Source organism: Glandiceps talaboti, chromosome 11 (assembly GCF_964340395.1).
Source record: "Glandiceps talaboti chromosome 11, keGlaTala1.1, whole genome shotgun sequence".
Classification (NCBI taxonomy): Eukaryota; Metazoa; Hemichordata; class Enteropneusta; family Spengelidae; genus Glandiceps; species Glandiceps talaboti.
This window is the reverse complement of record NC_135559.1, coordinates 9,341,636-9,367,578: the sequence shown is the minus strand read 5'-3', so window position 1 is coordinate 9,367,578 and position 25,943 is coordinate 9,341,636. Positions and strand designations below refer to the sequence as shown.

Genomic DNA, 25,943 nt, shown 5'->3' with positions numbered 1-25,943 from the left:
ATGGCCACATTAATTGGCTGAAGTGTGACCTTTACAGCAACTTGACGGAAAAACAAAATGGCCGCCTTGGGTGATGTATGCCCTCTATGGCAACTTTTAATGGAAAAACAAAATGGCTACTTTGGTAATGTATGCCCTCTAAACTCTATGGCAATATGGTTTGGGCAACTTAAGCTTGATTTCAGTGCTTTTGTAGTTGTACTTTTGTACTATATTTAATAATTGAACCCTAAATTGAAAAAAAAAATTATATTTTCCCTTGCTTGCAATTTGTTTTCGGTTGCCATAGATATTTTCAATATGCATAGATAGGAGTTTGATTGGCCAGTTTTGGAATGTATTTCATTTTCATATTTGGACTTTGGTTCTTGCAAGACAGACTGCGGTCAGTTTTAAATAGTACTGACACCACATTATGCTAAAAGTGAAATAAATAATTATGTAACACAAGAAGAAAAGCAGAGATTTCTTACTTGGTATCAAAACTGATCAGATTGGTATCAACTGGTATGTCTGCTTCAACACCTGAAAAGTCAAAAATTTTGAATTATACTCGGACCAATCACAGACAGTAAAAGAAAGTGTATGTGCATGTATTTGTAGATTTGAAAGGCCTCAATTCATTGGTTGAATTAGTCAGCAGTTTAATGTTGGTTCTTCATCTATTACAATCACAAAGCATCATGGGTGTTTTGTGTTGACAATTAAAATGATATACAATGACTGTAATGGAGAAATGTTTATGCTCTCTTCCTTTGTACAAGAGCAATCTTAACTACATTGTAGTTATGGATTTTTGTGTTTGTGCATACTACAGCTCAAATACACTTAAACTTTGACCTAAAAATATAACATTCATTCTGCTTGTTCAGATCCAGTATACTCAGACATTACTCCCCATCATTTTTCTTTGTCCAGTTGAGAAAAAAATAAGTGACTTAAGGTGCCTTCTCCCTTTGAGGCAAAGACAAAGATATTTCTTTCACTTTGGCTGTCACATGCAAATTTCACCAACCAATATGGCTGTCATATGCAAATTTCACCTTCGAATATGGCTGTCGTATGCAAATTTCTCCTTCAAAATATATATCTTCAACCATACACCTTTACAAATTTCATTCAATTGCTAAATAATGCTTCTCAAATAAGTTAATATTTCTGGATGATTTCTTTCTTACCTGGCTGTGTGCTCTCTGGTCTGCTTGTTGGTGGGCTCTCTGGAGGTTTAGGATGGGTCAATGTGAATGGCAACTCCACTGCCAAGTCACTGAATGGATATATGTGAAAATAAAATGCAGTTTAAGACTTCAACATAGAAAAGTAAATTTCTTCTTTCGACTATTTTCTCATGCAGCAAAATTGTAATTTCTCTGCCACCCCGTATCAAATTGAATCAAGGTGGTACAATCTGTTACTGGGCTTCAATTTGCCCGAGGGTCTAGCAACTAGACTATAACAGATGCTATGAACAAGTGCAGCTCTCAAATTCAGCAATACACAATCCTTTTGGTCGCGGTGTCAACATCTTACCAATACTTCAGTGACATTTTGATTTTTTCTTAGCTGGCAATAGAACGCATTATCTTTTCAAAACTTTTTTTGTCTAATTCGAGAAATATATGGTTTCTCAGGTCAATATAAACAGTGAAACAAATAATATTGCCCTTAGTTATGTACTCACCCTCCGTAGGCTACGATGAGCCTGACCTTGACCTTGTACTGCACAATGATCCCAAGATTCTCCTTTTGTGATTCATCTGTGATACTGAAAAAAAAAGAATTGGTAATCATTAACAAAAATTGAGTCACAATTTCTGCACTACACTACAGCTTCCTTCATCTTGATGGAGCTCTAGTGTTATAGCGCCCTCTACAGCACATTAGAGCAGTCACACAAACTCTCCTTGCACACCCATTGTTCCTATGGATCTATAACCCATAATGTTATTGCTGCTATCACTGGTGGCCATATTTGAATTTTGATTAGTTGCTTGTGGTGGCATTTATCCATCATTGACTACATAGTGTAAACATAATTGGCACTTCTCAGTTTTTCCGTAAACTCAGACATCACTTTTATCAGAGACGATATGGGTGTTATATCAATTATATTTCATCCCTTCTCAAAGGTTATAATTATGTTGCAGATTATCTGACCAGCAAAATGGGCATGTTTCTGTTTTCATCTATTGACCGCAGTGGAAATCCAATATGGCTGCTACTGATTGCAGTGTTACTTGTAACATCTGACTGACGGTGAAAGTTAGAGTAGGTAGATGGTTTCTGGTAACTTGCTAGGATTCCAACCCACAATGTTATACATTCACTGATCACTCGGGTCAGAGGCCATAGCATGGTGGTCTAGATTATTATAGCGCCCTCTAAAGCACTTACATGGTAGAGGATGCAAGGTTGGTATCTTCATGTTTGAGTTTGCCATCCAGTGCCAGTCCACGTTTATCCCTGTTGTTGGCCAATAGTGGGGTCACGTAGTACACTTTTGAGAGTGTTTGACTGGGTCCAACCGGGAAGCCATCCCTAAAACAGGCAAATCATTAGAGTTTACAATCAGTGTCTCATTGAAGATGAGATAAACCTTCAATCTCTAGCTCATCCAATCCATCTTATACAAACTATTGTTGGGGCACGTTAATACAAGCTATTGAAAGCTATTGAATGGCCGTCAGTTTAGTTGTAATCACACTAGTGTCGCACCTCTTGATGATTTCTGTGATCTTGCAGTGTACATTTTTGGGGATTTCAAATGTTTACACAATCTTGAGTACAAGGTGATTATGTCCACACAACAGAGATACCACTATCATCCTATTGTGTAATCTACCACATCAAACAATAGTTTTAGTTTGCATCTATCTTAATAAACCAAAACCTCAATTGCCAAAGTAGTACTCACTCTGTTTCTAGAACAGCTACTGGACATTTGTATTGTGCCGTTGAGAAGAGGCAAATATCTGCAAACTGACGAACTGATATTCGAATCTTTTTCACTGTTTTGTTAGAATTGTTTGTAATTTGAACATTCACTGCTATACTTTCACCATGGTAGTACATCTGAAAGAACAAAATTTACATGTACTTAGCATAATGTACTTGAATAGCCCTCAAGTAAAGTGCGCCCTCTGGTGGCATTGATCTGTGATGATAGTTGATTTTCTGGAAACACAGTCTGGAATTAAGATTAAAATTTGATTGTCTCTCTTTTAGTGTTAAATCTCTGACATAAAATTTGACATTACCTCTTTATCCAATGAAGATTCAAGGTGCAATGGGGCAGGGCTCATCATGAATTCCTTGCTGGCCTCAACGCTTGGCTGTGGACCGGGTGTTGAAGGTGCATACGTAATTTTACGTATTGCAAGTCGTACAGAGTTACGTTTGTGAGGTTTCTCGTCAATAGAGTCAGCCACGTAAGTCTTGAGTTCATAGTCTACACCGCATGGTTTACCAGTATCGCCAGGTGCCGGCTGAAGAGTCACCGATGATGGCGAATTCTTTGGGACCTGTACAAGAAAACGGTACTATGATTAGCTACGTTTGTAAGTTTGTTTGCTTCACCTTATGTAAACATGACATCTCTCCTACTTAGTGACAGTGTTTCTCCTAAAAACAAAACAATATGAATTCTTTCCAAGACATTTAACATCAATGAAACTAAAAAGTTAATGTTTATGAAAAATCTGGAGTTTTTCATCTTAGAGAGCAGCTTTCTGGACTGTGCAGTTTTTCTGAAAACAAAGGAATGAACAACACCAAACTGCAGAGGGTGTATTTCTCTGCGACTGACTCTCCATTTACATTTATACTGGATTTTCTCATATGTTAGAGAACAGTTTTCTGATCTGTGCACTGATTTCTTAAAACAAAGGAATGAACAAAACAAAACTGCAGAGGGAGTACTTCTCCTTGACAGAAAGTAACGCTTTTGGATGTAACTTGGAAAACCACTGATCAGAGCTTGCTTTCATTTGAGAAATTTTTCATCTACACACCATAAGCTATTCTACTACTACTACTACTACTACTACTACTACTACTACTACTACTACTACTACTTCATAAGTTAAATTCATATGTTACCTCAAAATAGAACGGGTGCGCATTTGGACCAAGTTTCTTGATCAATCTCTCTTGTAATCTTGTCAGTGGTTTTTGTTCTTCAGGGATTGGAGGGTATACCTGCATAGATGCTAGGTACAGGTCTTTTCTGAAGGTCAATCCTAAAACATCCAGATCTTCACGTCCATACCGAAATGCTGCCAACACATGTGCAAACACTTTGCGGTCTTTTAAGTACTCTGGGTCAACCAGTATTACACCATCTGTTAAAGGAAACGGGCGAAATATTTGAACACTGAAAATACTGAGAACCATGATGAGTCAAGGTGGCTGGTTGAGAATCTGCAGGTTGTAGGTTTAAACCTTGTTACAGCCATTTGTTTTTTGAGTTCCTAAAGTCCTTGGGCCAAGCTTTAAACCACAAGTATGCCTTACCCAACCTAGTTGTATAAACTGGGGACCTGGTATAACAGAGGATTTAAACAGATTAGGATTACAATCTAGGTGTGAAAATCTTTTTTTTTTTTTTTTTTTTTTTTTTTTTTTTTTTTTTTTTTTTTTTTTGCAGAGCTGTACAAAAAGTTTGTCCAAAACTCATATAATTAGTGTTCAGGTAACACTAATGCAATGACCTGGGATTGAAACATGACCTGTTAATTCCCATGTGTCTCAATCGAGTCAATGTCTGCAGCTGTGGAACTGTATGCTCTCAAGGGAGTTAAAAAAAGTTGAAAAACGATCTGTTGTGCCGTTATTGGTCGATACCAGGGGTAATACTAGCAAAGTGTTGTGAGAATAGTGACTTGGAAAACATTATATTGGAAATTGCATTGTTATTAACATATTTCTTTATCAATAATTAAAACGAGTCTGTAACTGAGGCTTGGGTTTTGGCTAAATATAATAAAGAAGTGAGGCGATTATTCTGAAGTATGGAAAGAAAGAAAAGTGAATGCACAGACACTGGATACTTGGCAAATGGAGAAGGCTGAGATTAGTGATTAAAGAGATACCGGTAGGTCTTGGGAGAACGGCAGAAGTCAGTAATTTGGAGTCGAGGAGAATACAGAGACACTGGATACTTTGCAAATGGAGAAGGGTAATGTTTAAAGAGATACGGTAGATCTTGAGAGAGTGACGGAAGACAGAAGTCAGTGACTTGGAGTAGAGGAGAATACGCATACTGGATACAAGGCAATTAATAGTGATGGTAGACATTGCATTTTTAAAGAGATTGAAGCACTTGAGAAGGAAGGAGGATGTCGGAGACTTGGAGTGGTGGACAATTCAATGTACGCAGACAGTCGATACAGGGAAATGAGAGAAAATTGAGGATATTGTCTACACAGTGACAGAGTACATGTTAGAGACTTGGCATGGAAGAGATCGAAAGCAAGATTGTTCCATTGATCGATGTAAGTCATATGTGAGAGAAAGATGTCTTTCTAGATTATAGATACCCATTGGGACACAAAGAAGACAAAAATCTGAGGTTGAGCGAAGTTGTCTTTGTGGAATATATATTATGAAGACATTCAGTGAGGTATTGTGGTCCAGAACTCTCAACTGAATTGAAGCATGATTGATGAAATGTTGTAATGTATACAAGAACTAATAGGTAACCAATGAAGTTGTTTCAAATGGTGTTGGACATGCTCCTACTTTTTAACAGTACAGACAAGACATGCCGCTGCATTCTGAACTCCTATTAAAGTTAGATTACAAAATACACACGTAATATTAACAGCCACTAAAATTTGTCGAGAAACGAATTTGAGCTGACACAGCACGGAGAAGGCAGTTATGGCAATAATGCATAAAAAGGCTAGGTAATAATCGAGAACGGTGTTTCTTGAATGTATTAATAACAGAGAAATGAGATATTGAGAAATAAGTATTGAAGGCTATCCTAATGATGAAACAACAATAGACCAGAAGACAGAAAATCAACTTTGATGCAAATTGGTTTTCCATTTTTCACTTTGAAGCATAAACTATCATTTAGGTAATCAATCCACACACTGCATGTTGTTCATTTGCTATTAATAAGTTATTACTAAGTAATTTATTATATGTCCACTTTCATTAAAAATGTTGTGACAAGGATAAGATTGATTCACAAATTGTTCTCCTTTTCATTAATCAATTTATTTATACACAGACTAGTCACAGGTGAGTTGGCATTTTAGGTCTGATAGAATAAGGTGTGTGTGTGTGTAGGTACGTAGATAGGTACGTCTGTCTGTGTCTGTCTGTCTGTCTGTCTGTCTGTCTGTCTGTCTGTCTGTCTGTCTGTATGTCTGTATGTATGTGTGTATGTATGTATGTATGTATATATGTGGGAGGTGGGGGCATGTGTGAGCAGATTCCCCTGACAAAACAAAACAAAACTTTGTCTACTCTGCTGTGTTGTTTCTTTTTATTCACTCAGAAAAGGTCTTAAAGAGAGATATGCAGTCTTCTGTTTCAAACTGTTAATATTGACAAAGCCCCTTAGGATTGTTAGGTTTGTCATAGACAAAGCCCCTTCGGTTTGTTACACTTCTATGAATCACAAAATGATAAATATTGGAGACTAAAGTTCAATTACTTAGTTAGCCATACAGTATTACTTTGTTCTTGTTCTATATTTACACAAACCATTCATCTTCAGCACTTCTTGGCCACACAAACTAGAGTCTATGTTTCTCAACCTTTTTGTCATATTGGCCATACAATATTTTGCCCTTATTTTCTTGTTGGTCACACGATTCGAAGTCCATTTCTCTTGTTCGCCACACAAATCAAACTTCCTGTTTCCACCTTTCACATGTTCGCCAAACAAATAAAAGTCTGTTTCTCCTTATTTATCATTTTGGCCACACAAACTAAACTCTGTGTTTCATCCCATTTCCACTGTTTTTGGCCACACAACTTAAAATCTGCATTTCTCACTTTCTCTTACCAATAACACTTACCTACTGGATCCACATGTGTGAGATGATCGACAAAGTCTCTTTTTCCTAGATATGTAGTGATCTGCAAGACAAAACGAAAAATACATCTTTTTGATATAAATATGAACATATAATAAAGGATAATCTTTCCAATGAAATTATAACTCAAAGTAAAACATTAATCGTCCAATATCAATATTTGATTTGTTGCAGAAATTTTTCATTCCTCACACTGTTACAATGACGCCTGTGAAAAGGAACGAGATGGAGAGGAGGGGAGGAGGTGAGTCAAATTTGATCTTGTATGTCATTGGTCATTAAAGTTGCATCATCTGTAACTGAACACAATTCTGCTATGGTTATTGTGTAAACTCTGCAGAACAATTCATGCACTAAAAGATAAATATATGATGTTTATATTATAGTTACAAAACCATGTGACGTGAATACTGATTTTCGGTATTTACATGAATGCTTGCGATGTTCACAGCAGCTGTACAACGTATTTTGGGTATTTACATGAGTACTTGTGATGTACACATCAGCTGTACAGTGTATTTTCGGTATTTACATGAGTGCTTGCGATGTTCACATCAGCTGTACAGCATATTTTGGGTATGTACATGAGTGCTTACAGTGTTCACATCAGCTGTACAGCATATTTTGGGTATGTACATGTGATGTACACAACAGCTGTACAGCGTATTTTGGGTATGTACATGAGTACTTGCGATGTTCACAGCAGCTGTACAACGTATTTTGGGTATTTACATCAGTGCTTGCGATGAACAAATCAGTCGTACTTTCATGAGAATAGACCCCACTTCAAAGAAGGATTACCCATGTCAATAGCGAAATTTCAATCTATAAGATGACATGTTATGATGTAAGAACCATTAAAGCTGCACTAGCTGCACCTGGAACTATTTTTAAAACTGTTTTGTTAAATGCATGCATGCTGACTTAATGGTAACATTGCAAACTATATACAAAGAGATAAATTATTTTCTGTAATTAATAATATTAATTCAGAATTCAATAGTAGAGAAAAGAAAGAGCAATTTAAATTTACAATGCAATCAAAACATAAAGAGATTATAATTGCTCTCTGTATGTATCTAAACTCATGTAAAAATATCTAATCAAGAAAAATATTTTATTTATATACATTGTAGTGTTCTTTAATATATCTATATTACACTTATGTTCCCAAATAGAATTGTAAATTTTCTATACAGTTGCAAGTTATGTTATCTTATCGTATTGTACACCTGAACAGTATTGAATCACAAGTGGGTAAACATATTTGTGTAGAAGTACACATAATAGACCCTATAATAAATCCAATCAAATTGATTTTTGGTCTGCACCCTAAAATCACTAGCCCTATCTACACGTAGGTCGTCCTACCTAAGGTAGGATAGATTTGTGTCTACACGTAGGAACGTTGCAGAGTAGATGTCACGCGTTCCTTCCTGACTCCGTCCTGACAGTACATACATGTAGGATGAAGTCAGGAGGGTTTCAGGAAACCTCTCAAAGGTGTCCTAAGTCAAGACGATTTCAGGACAGTTTCAGGACACGTTTGTGTCTACATGGACTTCAAACTATCCTGAATCCTACCTCAGGTAGGATTTTTAGTGCCATGTGTAGATGGGGCTAGTGTCCCAATGAGGTCATAATTTCAACCTGTTACTATACTACAACGTACTCATAGATAAAATTTACCTCTAATTAATGTCATGTACAATGTCTAATTATTGCTGTTTTCATATTTTTCAGTGAATATATTGTTGGTTACCGGATCGAAAAAATGATACTTCAGATACAGGAAGATCAGCCTTCCACCCATAACGGAAACAGGGATAAAAATAGACCAGAAGATCACTAACTAACACCTATAAGGTGTGTTGTAACTCTATCATAAATGTCAAATCAATATCAACTTTCCGAATAATTCTCTAGACAATTACTGATTATGTATGTGTACTTATGATACTTTACATGTATTCTTTCCTTTAATAAGAAATATATAATCAGCTTACAGGTTATTTTTATTTATGTTGGTGTTAACTTAAGTTGGTAAAATCGACTTCAGTTCACTAGTTTTTTTCCTAGTTTTTTTTAGGGTTCACAAAGCAACTTATGGTACATAGTATCACAATCTGCAGATTCTGAAGCTTGTATATCATCAGCTCATTAACCCCACCATCCCACCCTCTATCCAGGTTCACCATGATTTCCCTTCTAAGCCAATTTCACTGATACATGGTAATTCCTTGTGACACACCAAAATTTAGTGTACCCCTATCTCTTACTATGTGGTGACTCACAAGAAATCCTAATTTTTATCATTCTGACACTCAACAAAAATTTTTTCTTTCATTCAAGGGCGCATCATCATGGTTCCCCCATCAAAATATGGCAATGTAATAGTACATTGTGCTAGACATTCCCCTCCTCTATTACTGGGGTTCAGAAATCATCAACAGCTTTTTTTTAAATTTTCTTTATAATGTAACTAAGCCATTTCCCTTCTTTAAGTTTGTCCAGCAATTCTCGGTACCCAAACTAGAATATTATCTGCCTAGGCAAATCATAAAAATAATGAACATTCAATTTCTTGGTCGACAACATGAGCTTCACATGCAAGTACTATAGGCACTCGTGAGAATATGTCAAACTTTTTGTTCTATTTTGACCCTATAGCTGAGTCTAGCATGAGATAAAATGTTATTACAGATACCAAATTCAGACTTATAAAATGAATTCAAGCAGAGTCTGGAAGCAAATATTTAATATACAAACACTACAAACTTTCATTTAGTTTTTTGTACAATTAAACCATAGAGAGAAGTTTGTCACTTCCAATGTACCTAAAAAGAATTAACAACATGCTGTGTTTTAATAATAGTAGTGATTGGACAGTGAATTTTATATTCTAGTCGTGTCGAGAAAAATCATGAGGGGAGGTTAAAACCAGACTTTAATCTTGTTAAGAACTTACAATTCGTTTGGTGAAATCTTTCAAGACAACTTTTCAATCAGCAAGAGATGAATTAATAACCATTTGAAATACAACATGTACATAGAATGTACTTCGGCCATTTAAAAAAAAAATAGTGTGTTTCCAATAACAACCGACTCTAGTTGAAGCCTCCAACCCTAAGCATTTTTATTTTGCATGCAAAAAGGTAAAATGTAACAATTTACTTCTATTTACACGTTACACCTTCATGCCTTTGCCTCATCTAGTCGTTCCTTTTTTTAAAATGTATTCCAGAGAGAAATCAGATCTTTTTAGACCATAACAGTACAGTCTGCATAATGTGTTCGTCTACTTAACTTATATCATTTACTTCTTTTACACCTCATCAAACTCTCTCACAGAAGTATTGTGACCGATGAGTATCTTATCTTGGGGGTCGAAGTAATTTTAAAAAAAACTTTAACGTCAAATAAAATAAACTTCTGACCTACCAACCCTATTTTCTGAAGGAATGTTATCGGAAACAAACTTTTTTTTTTGCCTTACGACAAAAAGATAAAATAAAGCAAACATGTTTGGATTAAAACAAACATAGGGAAGCAGGTAAACTATACGTTCTGTTTCTTGATATGTACAGCAACGTTTGTATACTTCATTTCATTTGACACTAAAAGCTTTACGCAATCAACACATTTAATTTGTAAAATTGTCATTCTGTGTGAGTGCGTGTGAAATGCCATACAAAAGAAATGAGATGATCTCAACATGGTGTATTTCATCAAAACAACCTAGAAAAGAGGAGTCAAGCAGGGTTGTCTTTATCCAAGTTTGTATTAAAATGTCAGTAATTTCACAAAATTGATGCAATCTCTTTGCATTAGAAGGATATTTGTATTCGTTAAACTCAGATTAAACAGAGTTTTGAAGAATTAAATTGCTCTCAGTCACTGGTTCACCACGTAATTGCACTGTTTGTGACCTCTTCTGACTAACGAGAAAAGAAAAGATATGGTACGACGTGCATAGCATCTTTGAATTGTAAGGGTGATAATAACTATATTCTATGTACAAATATGCATTGGCCAGATAGGTATATATATATTATTTATGCAAAACAGCTCATGAATATGCAAGAATGTGCTCACTATTGCAGGGATGAAGTGAATAGCTGGTAGCTGGGCAAAAATGCCTGTTAGGTGTTAAAAATATTGGGAAAATCATAATCAAGGAAGAAAGTTCAATGTTCCAGACAAAATCGCAAATGATTGCAGAGGAAATGAAAAACAAGTGAGATAAGCTACAAATGTAGGTAAGAAAAAATTGCTGTATACTTTATGTAAAGACATAAAATTTACAGCCTGTGCACATGCTACTGACATCGTCAAATAGAAAGTTAAAGCAGAATTCACCCTGGGGACAATGAATGGTCTTAAAATCTCTCCAAACTTTGCAATACAGAACCTTGCTTCTGGCCCTATTGAAATAAGAAAAGAAAATTTTTTGTTGGGGGGGGGGGGGGGGGGGGTTCCATCATCTTCTTTTCAAGCAAATTGAAAATGTATTTCAAATAGGGTTAACAAGTATTTGCTGGCAGTGTTGGCTTCTAAAAGAGCTTCATTTTGATGATTTTATTAAACAATTTGCACAATAACCTGTGATTTTTTTCTTGACTTTAATTGAAAATGGGTTGGAGTTTTTCCTGAAACAGTAACAACATAACTTTACACAGCCTATTAAAAAGAACTTTTACATGTAATCCACGAGGTTTGACCCATGTGTTGGTTAAAGTTGAACATGAACCCATAGGGAAAATATTCCGCAGGTGCACATGCATTACCTGAACAAGTCAAATGGGTCTGGGGACCAGTGTGCCTCTGATGATAGCCAAATTTTGTTGTTGTGAGTCAAAATGATAAAAACTGGCATTTCTTGTTGAGTCACCACATAGGAAGAGATATGGGAACACCAAATTTGGTGCGTCAGTGGCGCATCACATTGGCTTAAAGGGTACACTGCTGGGGACTGTACATGTACATGTACATGTACATGCCCATATTTGTAAACCATGGGATGCCCACATGGTGTTCAATTTGCCCAGCAGTGTACATATTCACAGATACTTCTTCAAAATGTTATGAACCCTAAAATTAATCTAGAGTTCCATTACATGTTGACAGTTACATTTAAATAATTGCGAGACCATCATTTTCTCATCTGTCTTTGCATAAAAGATGTTTTCAAAAATAACTTTCCATTATAGGAATGGCTAAATATCTTTGAGATCAACTATGATTGATCACAATGATTAACTAGTGAATTAAAATGTTGGTGAATTTTTCCATGGCCGTCTGTAAGTCAAAGTGGGTTATAGCTTTTTGAAATTGATAGTCCAAGGATGGGGTCAGACCGATAGTCCCACATTCCTGAACAGTGAACTGAAAAAAGGACCACATTGGAAATATGTTTATAATTACATTGTATTAAAATGCTTTCTTATTTTTGAGCCCTGTACAATGTAGGGCAATATTGTAGTTGGTTGGTGTGTAACTGTTTTCGTCTTGTCAACCAATTAGAATTTTGGTCTGAAAGCATCCTGCCCAATTGTTAGCAGAAAAAATATATATATGACAGTCACATTGTAAATGCTGACACAACGTACATCCATGTATAGTACAATACAGTTTATTGGTTGGCGTGTCACTGTTTTGGTTTTGTTGACCAGCGAGAACTTTGGTCTGAAAGCATCCTGCCCAGTTGTTGCTCTGAAATTCATGTACCCAAATGTAGACCTCTATTTGAACTCTGAGGTGACTCGTCATTTTTTTCTTCATTTGAACTGAGAATGGGTGTAGGTTTTCTTGAACCAAAGTATCAGAAAAAGTTTAAAACAGTTTAGTTTTGACTCAGATGCTACTCTGTATATTAACTCTTTATGTATGAGGGACTGTACTGTCTACATCTTTTGCACTCGTAAGTTATGATGGTTGAATGATTAGAGTGGCGAGCTTGGAATCTGCAGGTTGTAGGTTCGAGCCCCATCGCCGCCGTATTTTTCTGAATGGCTAAAATCCTTGGGCAAGATTTGAATTGTGTCTCAGTCAACCCAGACAATAATTGGGGACCTGGTAGGATAGAGGTTGCAATGTGAATGCTTTAATTCTATGCGCTCTTACAGGCTACAATAGATTGTACGGTATGTTCCCCAGGGAATATAAAGGGCTGTTGCGCCATTGTAGATCCATGTCAGGAGTACTGTATTATACAAATGTATGTCTTATCCATCACAGTGATATCGCTGCATACAAGAAACTGTGGATTGTAAAATGTGAACTACATTTTGGAAAAGGATTTGGTACATTTGTATGAATTGAATATATGTATACAACAATTTGGAATAGAAAAGTCGATACGTGTTTCGTAAATAATTGCATGAAATTACTGTAAACCTGGAAATTTTCACGAAAGACTTATTGTTTATTTCACTGAAAAACAAAAAATGCAAAATAATTACTGACTAAAAGGCCTCTTTTGTACATAGACATTGCACAATGCTTAGTAATTTGTAAAAAAAAAATTGTCTTTGAGAATTAATTGAAGACTATAAAATTGCAAAATTTCTAGTGGTGAAAATATCTAGGTTTACAGTATCTCCCCTGTATGTAATAACATTTTATCTTTAAATATGCTAGGGGTCAAAATTCAACAAGAAAGTCAACGTATTCTCTTGTGCATCTAAACTGTAGTCATGCATGTGTAGTGCATGAAGTGGAAGTCATTGCGACCACCTAGAAATTGAATGATTGTTATTTTTATGATGCACCTAGGTGGTAAAATGCTAGGTCACGTAATGAGAATTGTTTGATCCTAAAGAAGGGAAACCATATACATCACAGAATGTGTAATTTTGATAATTATCCCTGCCGTAGGGAAAACACCTTGAGATAAACTCCAAATTACATTTCTTGTAAAATCTATAAAGATGGCTCTGATGTCAAATATTTATTCTGTAATTATGAAAGTCTATTTTTCTACTAGATATAAGTTTTGCACAAAACCTCAGCATGCTTCGAGGCATGTGTGAAGTCTTGCCAATGCCTTCATCTTTTGTCTATTAAATTACGATAAATGCTAGGAGGCTTTTGTTGCATCTTTTTTACTTCAATCTAGTGTCTAGACAGTTCTGCACATGGTGCAATGTCTTTCATAGGTTTTTTTTTCATGAAAGACCTTGTGTAACATCCAAGCATGGATTTCCTGAGTTAATATTCAATACGACTTCAGAATCAGTGAATGAATAATTTCGGTTCACAGAATGTTCTTGAAAATCCAATGTGAGATTTCAGTAATGATGGAGAACACTCTCCGAAAACTCTCTTGTAATCAAGATCGACATTTTACTCGTCTGTATAAAAATGAATCAACTGTTCAACTCACTGGCAATTAAAGCTTGTACGTAATATGGGGTTTACATGGAAATATACAATAGGATCAAGGAATACATATCGGTTAACAAATAAAACTATGTAGTGGCACACATCAAATCATATTAAGCAGTCAGATACATTTGTATATTGATTAGCCTCAATGCAGTGACATCAGTTTTACATAGCCACAAAGTAGTGACCTCATAAAACTGACTAGCCACAAGGCAATGACAGCATCAATATCTGTAGACACAAAGTAGTGACATCATCATGTGTGACACATCTAAATAAAAACAAGTCTTCATAGAACACACAGACCCCCCCCCCCCCAATACTTTACTTCTACATGTATGTGATTGAATAGTGACATGATTCTAGAAGAAATCGGTGGTAACAAATAAATTTATACAAAAAAGTGTCTGTAATATTCAGGTATGCAGGAAATGGCTGGATTTTGGTCAAAGGTCAAGGTCAAGGTCAAGAGATTTTACACCTATAAATATAGGGATAGACACTTGAATGGAGTGTCCATGTATTGAAGTTGTTGACTTGTGCTGTAAATCATGGCTGTTCACTACAAATATGGCCATCATTCAGTTAAAAGTTTTGTAACTTTGCACCAAAAGCAGTGCCACTATCAAGTTACATCGAGCCACAAATTAGTAATTTCACATTAATAAATGGCAACAAAGCCATGATATAATCAATTTACATAGTTACAAAGTAGTGACATCATAAAACTGGTTAGACACAAAGCAATGACATTATCAAGTTTATATTGTATCATTTCAAATCAATAACATCATCTCCAAAAGAAGAACTACAATCATACATGTACAAAATTTAGCAATGATTTTTGCTAAAGTTATCAAAGTTTCAATTCTATTATTGAAAATAAATACATTTTGAAAGTAAGTTTGTAGATGTAGAATCATGTCCTTTGACTAAGTGATTGAAACTATGAAAAATAAACTTATAATGGGTTTAATATGATAAATATACACCTGTTCAATGGTCAGTCCCATCTGTAAAACTGTGGCTTATGACCAGATAACTAATGACATAGCCAGTACTAGCAATGTTCTAAAGTAACCCCATAAATTTATCTAACGTTGACTGGAAGGGTGAGTTTTTAGAAGAACTGAATAATATCAAGCCTCAAGAAAAATGGGATATTCTTATTAAATGAGATTTTTGGTACTATATACATGTACATGCGTGTACATGTATGTAAATAAGTCTTTTCAAGGAAACTAAATGATTTCAATAACCCTTGATTGCGAAGTCTGTCATTCTAAAGATATGAAATGTGTAATTTGTACGCTATTACATGATTTCAGTTTTCATCAACAGAATAACTAAAATAAATTACAGTGCTGCTTTTTAATAAAAACAGCAGAAATATACTCAAATATAGTGATTAAGACTAGTCACAAACATGGACCTTTCATAATCTGTGCTTTCTCTCAATTTATATTTGGACACAGCTGAATAGGTTTTCATACAGCTTCTCTCCCCGTGGTATAAACTATACCATATGGATTTTGATTTATTCCATTCTTCAGATGAAACCAATCTTTCAACACAGCAATACCAATTACGTTTTTCATCTAAATCTTTAATTTTTTCAGGCAAAGGTAATCTTTGCAAAGTATGAGGTAGGTTCAGGCATAATCATAAATTCTGTTGTGAAATGTCATGGTGGTCTTCTTGCCACTATAATGTTGTTATTCATCAGTGCACTTAATCAAAACAGTGCCACTGTCTAATATTATATGAACATATTAAATATGACAACAGATTTTGGTCATACTGTAAGTGCCGTAAACAGGCTATAACAGATAACGCATGCAGGAACTAATCAAAAACTTTGGACATAGTTGACATCTTGTTATGGATTGCAACTTTCATGAGATAAATTAAGTTTGTAAGGGTTGAACACCAAACATGTTTACGCTTTTATTGTAATTTACATATATTAAAGCTAACCTTTTCACACATCTGGTTACTCAACACCTCCAGTAAATTTGGATCATTCTGTCAGATCCAGTTAGACACTGACGAAGGACAAGTGATTTGTTCAAAACATGTCTGTTTCTCAATCAAAAGTGGAAGAAGAGAACTTGTATATGCATTTATTGGAAGAGTTCAAAATAATTTTTTTTTTTTAAATTAAAGGTCTCTCCGAGTTCAAAATAATTTTTTTTTTTTAAATTAAAGGTCTCTCCCTTTCGTCCTCATAAAAATTATACCGTATTAGAAACACGGCAGAAAGAGATTTTATATGACTTTTATATCGCTCGTAAATGTTTTATGAGATGAAGCGTATGAAATTCTTTATCTAACCTTAGGGGGGTGATTACTCCTATGTGTGACATTTCAAATGTGTATATGACATAGATGTTTATATAATACTTTATGCTGGGATGAAGAACGATTATGCTTTGAGAGATTCATCAGATATTTCCGCTTATATATAATAAAATCAAAGCTCATGGTTACATCAGCGGACACAACAACAGATTTACAGTTTATATTGTGTTTTGAAGATAAAAAGAAATCTGAATAATGATGTCTTCCTTGTTGGGTTACAAGATTTTTACAATATTTACTGCAGGTTCAGTTGTGCAAAATGATTAGCGGACGTCTTTTAACCGAATATAACATTTTCAAGCCAATTTTTCTTGCATTCGATGATTTTCTAGTGATTCTATTAGTATGAAACACACAAACAACCCCATCAAATATCAGATCAATTTAGGTAATACTTTTTCACTTTTAATACGCAACTCAATTGTTAATGCCTTCCTGGGCCCCTCTGTCTGTCTGTTGTCTCTTTCTGCCCCCCCCCCCCCCTCCCAACACATACACATATTTTGCATGCTATATCGCCACTTACTTCAGTTGTGCTAAAAATCTGATGCAAACTGGTTGTTTTGTACAGTAAAAAGGCATGGATTCTACAACATTGGTTGTCATAGCAACCATTTCACCTAAGTTATAGACGAAGTAAATTTGATACTATGATAAGCTGTTTGTTGATACATATAATTGAACTTAAAAATTAAATGTCAATCATGTACATGTACTAAAGTGGAACTACAGGAAAAACCTGTCCTGTGAGATGCAAAATAAATGACATGCAAAACCAGATTTTTCAGACAACGGCAGATAACATGATCAGATAAAACATTCGTGATGCTTTTAATAACCAGAGCTCATTTTGTTCTTTCTGCATGCATACTTTGTTATAAAGAGAGACATCAACTCATATTTGATAAATGCAAAGACTGCACGCTAGTCATGAGATAATTTCACATTTCTGGTCAAATTGGAAAAATTCAACTCCAGTGAATACATTCAAAGACTTATGAATTAACGACAATAACCATGGAATCCATACATTATCTAAGGTAGATATTAGAATGCACCTGGGAGGCTAATTTCCCTGAACATCGAATTGATTCTCTACAAACTTTGCCATATGAAAGCTTGCCTTGTTCCTGACCCTTTTGAAATAATAAAAGAAATCTGGGATTCATCGCCTTGTTTTCATGGAAATCAACAATCTTTTATTTTCCAATAGTATAAATAAAGTATTCAGCAGCCATATTGGATTCAGCAGCCATATTGGATTCTAAAATTTCTTAATTTTGATATCATATTAACCTTAAAAATTTCAAAAAAACGTGTACAGTGACCCTAGATTTTTTAAATTGATTTTTTTCTGAAAATACTGCAGGTTGGACTTTTCTTAACAAAGTAACAGCAAAAGTTAAGAGTTTCTTTCTTACAAAAGAGTGATGTTGTCTGGGAACTACGGAGTATACAGTAGATTAATGATCTAACAGATGGTTTGTCACATACATTTTAGAAAAACAGAGATTAGGCAGTCATTACACGAACAACATCAGAATCAATGCACTACCATTGTCAAGCAAACCATAAATTTTCCTTCTGTGTAAATTCGATGTAATTTATCAAACAGGTACCGAGTGTATAAACAAATACCTTTGCTATCCCTTAGTCTTGTTGCTAGGCATATTTACGTACACGTTTGGAATGTTTATTAATTTGCCTACCCTTTCCAGTTTTCATCTTTGCAAAATAAACCATTATTTAGCCTTTTCTATGGGTGTGGTCCTGTTGCTAAGCACATTTGCATATATGTTTTTAAATATTTATTCGCTTACCTACCCATCTCTGTTATTATCTTTTGTAATATTCATCATCATTTCACTGTTGCTAAGGGCATGGGCATGATTGCTAGGATTAATTGTGTCAAAATGTTTTCAACAATAACATCTCCAGAAACATCCCAAATAAGTTTCAACCCCATTTACCATGCAGTTTCAAGATATAAGTTTTTGACCAAAATTGATATTTTTAGACCTAGTTTGCATATCACTGATGGGATCGTCACATTGACAATACTGCTTCATTTACCCATCCCCAGGTATAAGGTGCATCCCCATTAAATTCCTGCCTGATTTGCTTAGTTGTTTTGGAATTAAAGATTTTCAACCCAAAAGACATATTAATACCTAATTTGCATATCAATGATGGGATCATCCTGTCATGAACACTTTATAATCTAAACATCACACACACACTGACACACACACACAGACACACACACACACACACACAAACTTTGCCATGCCTACATGTATAGCACTACTGAACCTTAAAAGTCAAGTTGTGCTAAACAACAAGAGATAATGCAAATTTGCTAACTGATAGCATATTTACGTAATTGTTTAGTAAAAATTTCCACAGAAATGACATCACCACCTGGTTAGATTCACAATGCTGTCACAATGTACCATCTAGGTTTATACTAGTAAGAATCAAGTACAAATAATTGGAATTTTTTTTACAGAGAATAGTGATAATTTTTAATTCATGGCTGTGCAACTGGACAGGATGAACTAACTCAATAAACATCTGGGCTGCCAGAACTACTGGTATATGCAAATTTCAATTAGGTCTCAATTATGATGGTTCTAGTGGACAGGATGAACTAAATAAACATCTGGTCAGCAAAATCTTACGGCAAATAAATGCAAATGTCAATTCTATTTCTATTCACAGTCCCAATAGAGTTTACATGGATAGGTTGAACCTAATAACCATCTACATGTAGGCTACAAGTACTATATGCAAATAAATATACAAAATTCAAATGTCGTCCGGAAGGGTATCCAGAGAAGATGCACTAAATACCAAATCAGCTAAATCAAAAAAGAGAACATTACCCTTTCATTGTACAATACCGTATGGTCTGTTCCAAAAAAAATTACAAAAACAGGATTTGTTTGTTAGGTTTCAGCAATACAAGTCATCATTTATATATAGGATTACCGAATGGGTAGTGCTGTAATATGACAGTTCTATAGTTTCCATGGAGCAATTACTGTGATTAGACGTTTTATCAAAGTACAGCAAATTATTTCAGAAAATGTCTATCATAACAGTAAGTTGAAGCTCATGAAATACATTAAACTTTGGCTTCAAAACACTCGAGCTCCCCTGTCTGTTGCAACTAAGTCTAGATGTTACCATATTTGGACATTGCGGAAAGGTCCCTTAACCTTTTACTGGGTAGAATTTTGTGATTGATAACAAAGAAATGATGTTAATGACTGTGTGGGTGGCTTTGGTCAAATTTGCAATTTCATCTCAGGATAGTCTAGTTCCTGACAGACCGTATTCCGTAATACGTTATCTTCATACTATTCGGTCTAGTCAATCCTGTTCACCCAATAGCCTGCTTGATCACAGACTGCAGTGTCTACTACACTATCATTATTCAAATGAGTTATTATGTAAATGAGCACACATTTCTGGGTTGATCATAGGACTCTTAGAGCTAATTAAATGATTAGCATGAGCAGTGTAGTGATGTGATAATTTACATCATATTGAGATGTAATTATGTAACTTTAAAACATATAGGTGCTTGATAAACAATCTTGGGGGTATGGCTACCTGAATCTGTTTAAACTTTTCTCAAGAGGACGAGGAGGTATGAATAAAAGTTAAAAATGATGCATCTCAACAGCTCAAGAAACAGGCTTCACTGTCCTAAGAATGCATGCAATGTAACCACATAGCAATTTATTGAGGGATGTCTACATTTACATGTACATGTATATAAGTCAGACTAAGGCTGTTCATATGGCCTATAAATGCTTTACATACATGTATGACAGCTTTACGATGCCAATGCTTTCTCCCCCAACACGTCTTAAGTATGCATGGACTGTCACAGTCTCATAAAAGTGTGTTCAATTTAGGGTTGGAATGAACAGAATCCATTTTGATAATTGGCTATAAATATAAAACCACAACTTATCAAAAACACTTATTACTCTAGTTCTTTTTATGACATTATCATGAAATTGATGCTGTTTTAAAAATTAAGATAATTCTTAGAAAATCCAATCTATACCGGTATTATGTATAAACACAATCACTTTAATTCTCACATATGGCTGTAAACATCACACAAAATTTTTTCCTCCAAAATACAGCTTATTAGCTATGCATTTACAATTTAGATAATATCACCTAATATTTTTCTCCATTAACTGGGTAAGCCAAATTAAATACGAGTGACCTAAAGAGCCTTGTCACTACCAGTCACTAGATGAGTATAGTGACGAACCCTTTGATCACGAGTATCTTTCGGTTGAGTGAAAACAAATATTGGGGAATAATATAATTATACCTCCTCCACTCTGAGTCTTAGGTCATAAGTGAATGAAGAAAACCATTGCAAATAGGGAACTTACAATCCAGACTGAGCATGCTCAGACGCAATGGACTATGGGATTATCTGTGGTTATTCATAATACCTAATCAGGAGCTACTAATAAACTTCCCACAATGGTCAGGGTGACTATGGCTACACTATTTGTGGTTACAAACAATGTATCAACATTGTTTACAATACTAATTGATTAGTATTTATTATCACATTCCCCATGATGCAACATTCAACATGGCGGGTTCTGAAGTTTCCTATTGGGAAAAGTGAGGGCAATTTTGAATGTTTTGAATCATATTTCGAACACAGCAGAACCAATGACATAGACACGTGTTGTCTTGACATAGATGAGATGTAGAATGGCCGGAGTATATATTCAATATTTTTTGATGAACCTGGCTTCTGCATGGTATAATGATATTTATCAACTTTTGTAACGGTAAAGAAGGATAGGATGCACATGACAGATAAAAACAGTGATAATATATCTTTGTCAGTACACAGTACCAATATTAATTTGAAAAGCGTTTGATTAATCTTCTTTTTTCCTGATTTATACTTTGATACAATCTCATGCAATAATGACCACTTTCAACAACTAGAACTAGAATCACTGAATAAATAACAAAAGAACAATAAATCACAATTCAGATGAACTGATATTTGAAAAGTACAGTGCCTCACAAAACATTACATCCAAGTCAATTTAGTAAATAGAATTCCCCACATATTTTATCCCGGGGAAGGGGAGGGGGTACCAGTGGCCAGCCCTGCCATCGCCAGGTTCCCATTTAGACTCATTTTGACAATATTCCATTTTAGACCATGATTATAGGTTTTAGATACAATTTTTGACCAAAATATTGTAGTAGTTCCATATTAGGGAAAAGGTATACTGCAAAATATACTTTTCACTTGTATTTTTCCTTCTGAAGGCAACATTTTGCCAAAATTTGGGCACAGTTAATAGCATAGTTATTAGAACAATGGACCATATTTATGTACATTGTATAGCCCAAGCAAAATTGAAAATAATGCAAACCCCATTTTAGAATCTTCAGCTTGAAAAAAACAACTCCATTTTAGCCCAGAAGGCTAGAAAATACATCCCAAAAGGCAGCACATACACATATGGCAAAATAAGGAGAGTAACACCCCCTTCCCCACAGATACATGTATTTTACCTGAAATGCATATTATGGAACTTATAAATCAGTCCGTATAAATAGATGTAAAATCCGATGTTTCGAATAAATATTCTTTTTCACAGGAAATATCGGCGAGATACAGAAATGCTGGGCTCCTTGTCAATAAATAATGATAAAATGGAAATTTATGGAAATTTTACCATGATAGTTAATGGGGTTTTCAAAACTTTATTATGTAAAAACACTGTTTACAGAGTGTTTATTATGGGGGGAGGGGGGGGGCATGTCTACAGGTATAAGTTCACTTTTTACACTGTCATAAACAAGTCTCAGACATGAAAAGAAGAAGTGCAACTAGTACTTAACTAGAAAGTACTTCCCAGTCAATTCCGAGATGAAAACTGGAAAGTGCAATACAGAGCAGAGCCCATCCATATATTGACATCCCTATTAACTTCTCATTTCCACTTATGTAACTCATCAATCAACTGCCTATAATTTCACTTCGATGTAACATAACTACTCTCAAAATCCTTTCAACGACTCTTCAGATAAAATGTGTTGTTTGAGTCGTTCTCCAAGTCTACTCCTGAGAGTCCTTGTTAGTTTCAAGGATCGAAAAAAATCAATGTAACTTTACTTACTCTACTGTAGTTTTATAATCAGGATAAAGTTCTAGAATGCATGACATTAGTAACATCACAAACAATGATGTGTAAACACTGTGTGTCGATTTGTATGTGTTCATGTGTGTGTTCATATGCACGTATGTATGTATGTATGTATGGAGGGAGGGAGTGAGGACGTACATACTTGCATACTGTACATACATGTACATGCATGCATGTGATCTGAAATTTAATTTCAAAGTGTTCTAAAACTACATGAGGGTTTTTGGAGAACACTGTCTTCTTTTACAGACAAACATGACACTTTTTGGTAAAGTGTATTGTTTCCATCTTTCCATCACTTCCTCTGGCCCCCATGACTGTGAGATTGTCTGAGACACTACAAATTAATGTACTGCATGTTTTTTTTCCACTTAGAACTCACCCGCCCCTATCTATTGATCATAATAACTATCTCAAGGGTATGAAAGCTGTGAAGTTCTGGCAATAAGCAGCTATTAACCTGTCTTGGCATATGGCTAGAGTACTCTTTATCAGATGACTCTAGCTCTCATTTGCTTCTCAACAACAACATTCTCAGATAACATCCAACACTTCAAAACATCATCAACATGTAGACATTGAAACCCTTTCCCTAAAAGTTTTCATAAGTGATTTTCACTCTGTACTTTACCTTTTAATCTCTCCAACACTACACTTTCTTTTCACCAAAATTCACACACTCCTGCCAACTTCCTTTTCCCGTAAAAATAACATTCCCACAAATTCATTTTCCTGCCAAGTTAATTTTCCTACCAAATCACTTTCTTGCCAAATTAATTTTCCCACCAAACCATTTTTTCTGCCAAATTCACTTTCGTGTTTCCTATCATTTTCTTGTCAAACTAATTTCCTTGTAACACTGCATCTTTAGTTTTGATTATGATTTGTAAACAACAAGTTATATTTGATGGTTATCTTATTTCTGTATAGCAATAACATTTGCATAATAATGCTAGGGTCACAGACAATTTACATAATAAGGTGAGGGTCATAATACTTTGTATGACAATGTTTATCATGTGACATTTTTATAGTATATAAATTTTGATTTTGACAAATCGGCAGATGGAACTAACAACATGATAGTGGTCTATAAGTTTGCAAACCCAACATGATGTACCATGGCAATGGCATAAAAGTTGATTACAGGTTGTACTCGATAACAGACTCATTACAGGCTATACTTGATAACAAAGACTTTTGCACAACTCACCTTTCCATTTGGACTGCTTTTCTTGAACACCCTGTAATTACAAAAGAAAAGAAAAGAAAACACATTTAGATTTCGAGTTAAATTATCAAATGATTTTATTTTTCAATCATTCAGGGAGATTCCCTAACATCTAAATTTCTAACTGTCAAAGACAGTTAGAGATGATAGGTTAATGGTCTGGTCCAGCCTAGCCCACAGGCACTTGGAGGTTGTAAATTAAAATGAAAAGGTATATAATTGTGGATGACAACTTCATTTTATATAACTGGTCCTAAAAACTAACTATTAGTGGACACACACTGGCTAGAATTTTACACACTTTTACTATTAAATTATATATATTACATGTATATATTTTTAGGCTGACATGAAGCTTCTTAGGACATCATGTGAAGGTGAATACAACTAAAAATATGTTGTCAGACAGTCACTGACTCGTGCATCGTATAATTTCACATGATGGTCTTTTAGTTTTAGTAAATTGTAGCTATTCACACCCATGCAAGGCAAGATTCAACGGATATAAATATTCTGTTTTGTTTCAGGAGAAAGTGTCCATTTCATAACACATACAATGATACACCATTACAAGATCAATTATGCAACGGCGCTGTCCGAAGAACAGTTGAAGTTATTGAGAGTTCTGGATAAATTGTATGACGTGACATCTGCATATGTTTAATATTCATGTCACAACCGTCAACAACATCTCTTTCAATACGTTCTTATCACATTCTGTTGAGCACGACATGTGTCATGGTTACTTGGCAACGAGAAAGAGGATTACGATTTCTTAAAAGCAGTGCATCGTGACAACAATAGAACTATCACTATCACTCAGAAAGCAGTTACTTTTCTCAAGAAATTTCATTGAATTTATTCTGATGTTTAGTTGATATCAAATTCCTCTTCTGAAGAGGAGTGTTTTCCTCAGAAACACTGAGAACCACTTAAGTAACCTGAAGATCCTGTTAAGATATAGATGTAGCTAAGATGTAGAATAGAAATATATCTCAATCTCTGTTAAAGACTTCAGCATTGTGAATTTTTTTTCTTGAAGAGTCTTGTTTTGACTGGTACCATAATAAAGCATACTAATAATATCACATGAATCAATGGGTCAAATGAATTTGCAAATATTGAAATACTCATGTACATGTAATAAGCATGTCCACTACAAAATGGTACTTGAAAAATAGTCTGCCAAAGAATAGTACATCTGACTAACTATTTTGAGACTGGAAGAGAGAATACCATATATGGCATTTGATTGTAGCCATTTCTGATACTGCATGAGGTTAAGCATGGCATCTGACTGTTAGTTACCATATATGGTATCTGATTGTAGCCATTTCTAGGATTGCATAATACCATATACGGTATCTGATTGTAGCCGTTTCTTGGAATGCATGAGGTACAGGATACCATGTATGACATTTGACTGTACCAACCATATCATCATGGTATCTGATTGTAGCCATTTCTTGGAATGCATGAGGTACAGGATACCATGTATGACATTTGACTGTACCCATTTCTTGGATTGCATGATGTTGACAATACCATATATGGCATCAGATTTGTGGCCATTTCTAGGAATGTATGAAGCAATACCATATATGGCATCAGATTGTAACCATTTCTGAGAATGTACATATATATGAGGTAGTGCATACCATAAAACAGCATTTGAAGGTAGCCATTTCTGAGGTT

At 35.0% G+C, this 25,943-nt stretch overlaps 1 protein-coding gene and 1 long non-coding RNA gene across 2 annotated transcripts in view; one reads left to right on the top strand and one right to left on the bottom strand.

Annotated features, from left to right (window-relative positions):
- The window catches only part of LOC144441907 (arrestin red cell-like), a 110,503-nt gene that overhangs the window by 7,342 nt on the left and 77,218 nt on the right, over nucleotides 1–25,943 (bottom strand). The window contains exons 2-10 of the mRNA XM_078131165.1: nucleotides 24,231–24,261; nucleotides 7,035–7,095; nucleotides 4,099–4,340; nucleotides 3,258–3,521; nucleotides 2,915–3,072; nucleotides 2,395–2,538; nucleotides 1,682–1,765; nucleotides 1,179–1,267; nucleotides 474–525 (exon numbers count right to left, since the gene is read on the bottom strand). Of these exons, the coding sequence (XP_077987291.1) occupies nucleotides 474–525; nucleotides 1,179–1,267; nucleotides 1,682–1,765; nucleotides 2,395–2,538; nucleotides 2,915–3,072; nucleotides 3,258–3,521; nucleotides 4,099–4,340; nucleotides 7,035–7,095; nucleotides 24,231–24,261 (1,125 nt within the window). The remainder of the gene's footprint in view (nucleotides 1–473; nucleotides 526–1,178; nucleotides 1,268–1,681; nucleotides 1,766–2,394; nucleotides 2,539–2,914; nucleotides 3,073–3,257; nucleotides 3,522–4,098; nucleotides 4,341–7,034; nucleotides 7,096–24,230; nucleotides 24,262–25,943) is intronic.
- On the top strand, nucleotides 7,145–25,262 carry LOC144441908 (uncharacterized). Its single transcript, XR_013481585.1, has 2 exons — nucleotides 7,145–7,296; nucleotides 24,776–25,262. It is a non-coding gene; the product is annotated as an uncharacterized LOC144441908 (long non-coding RNA).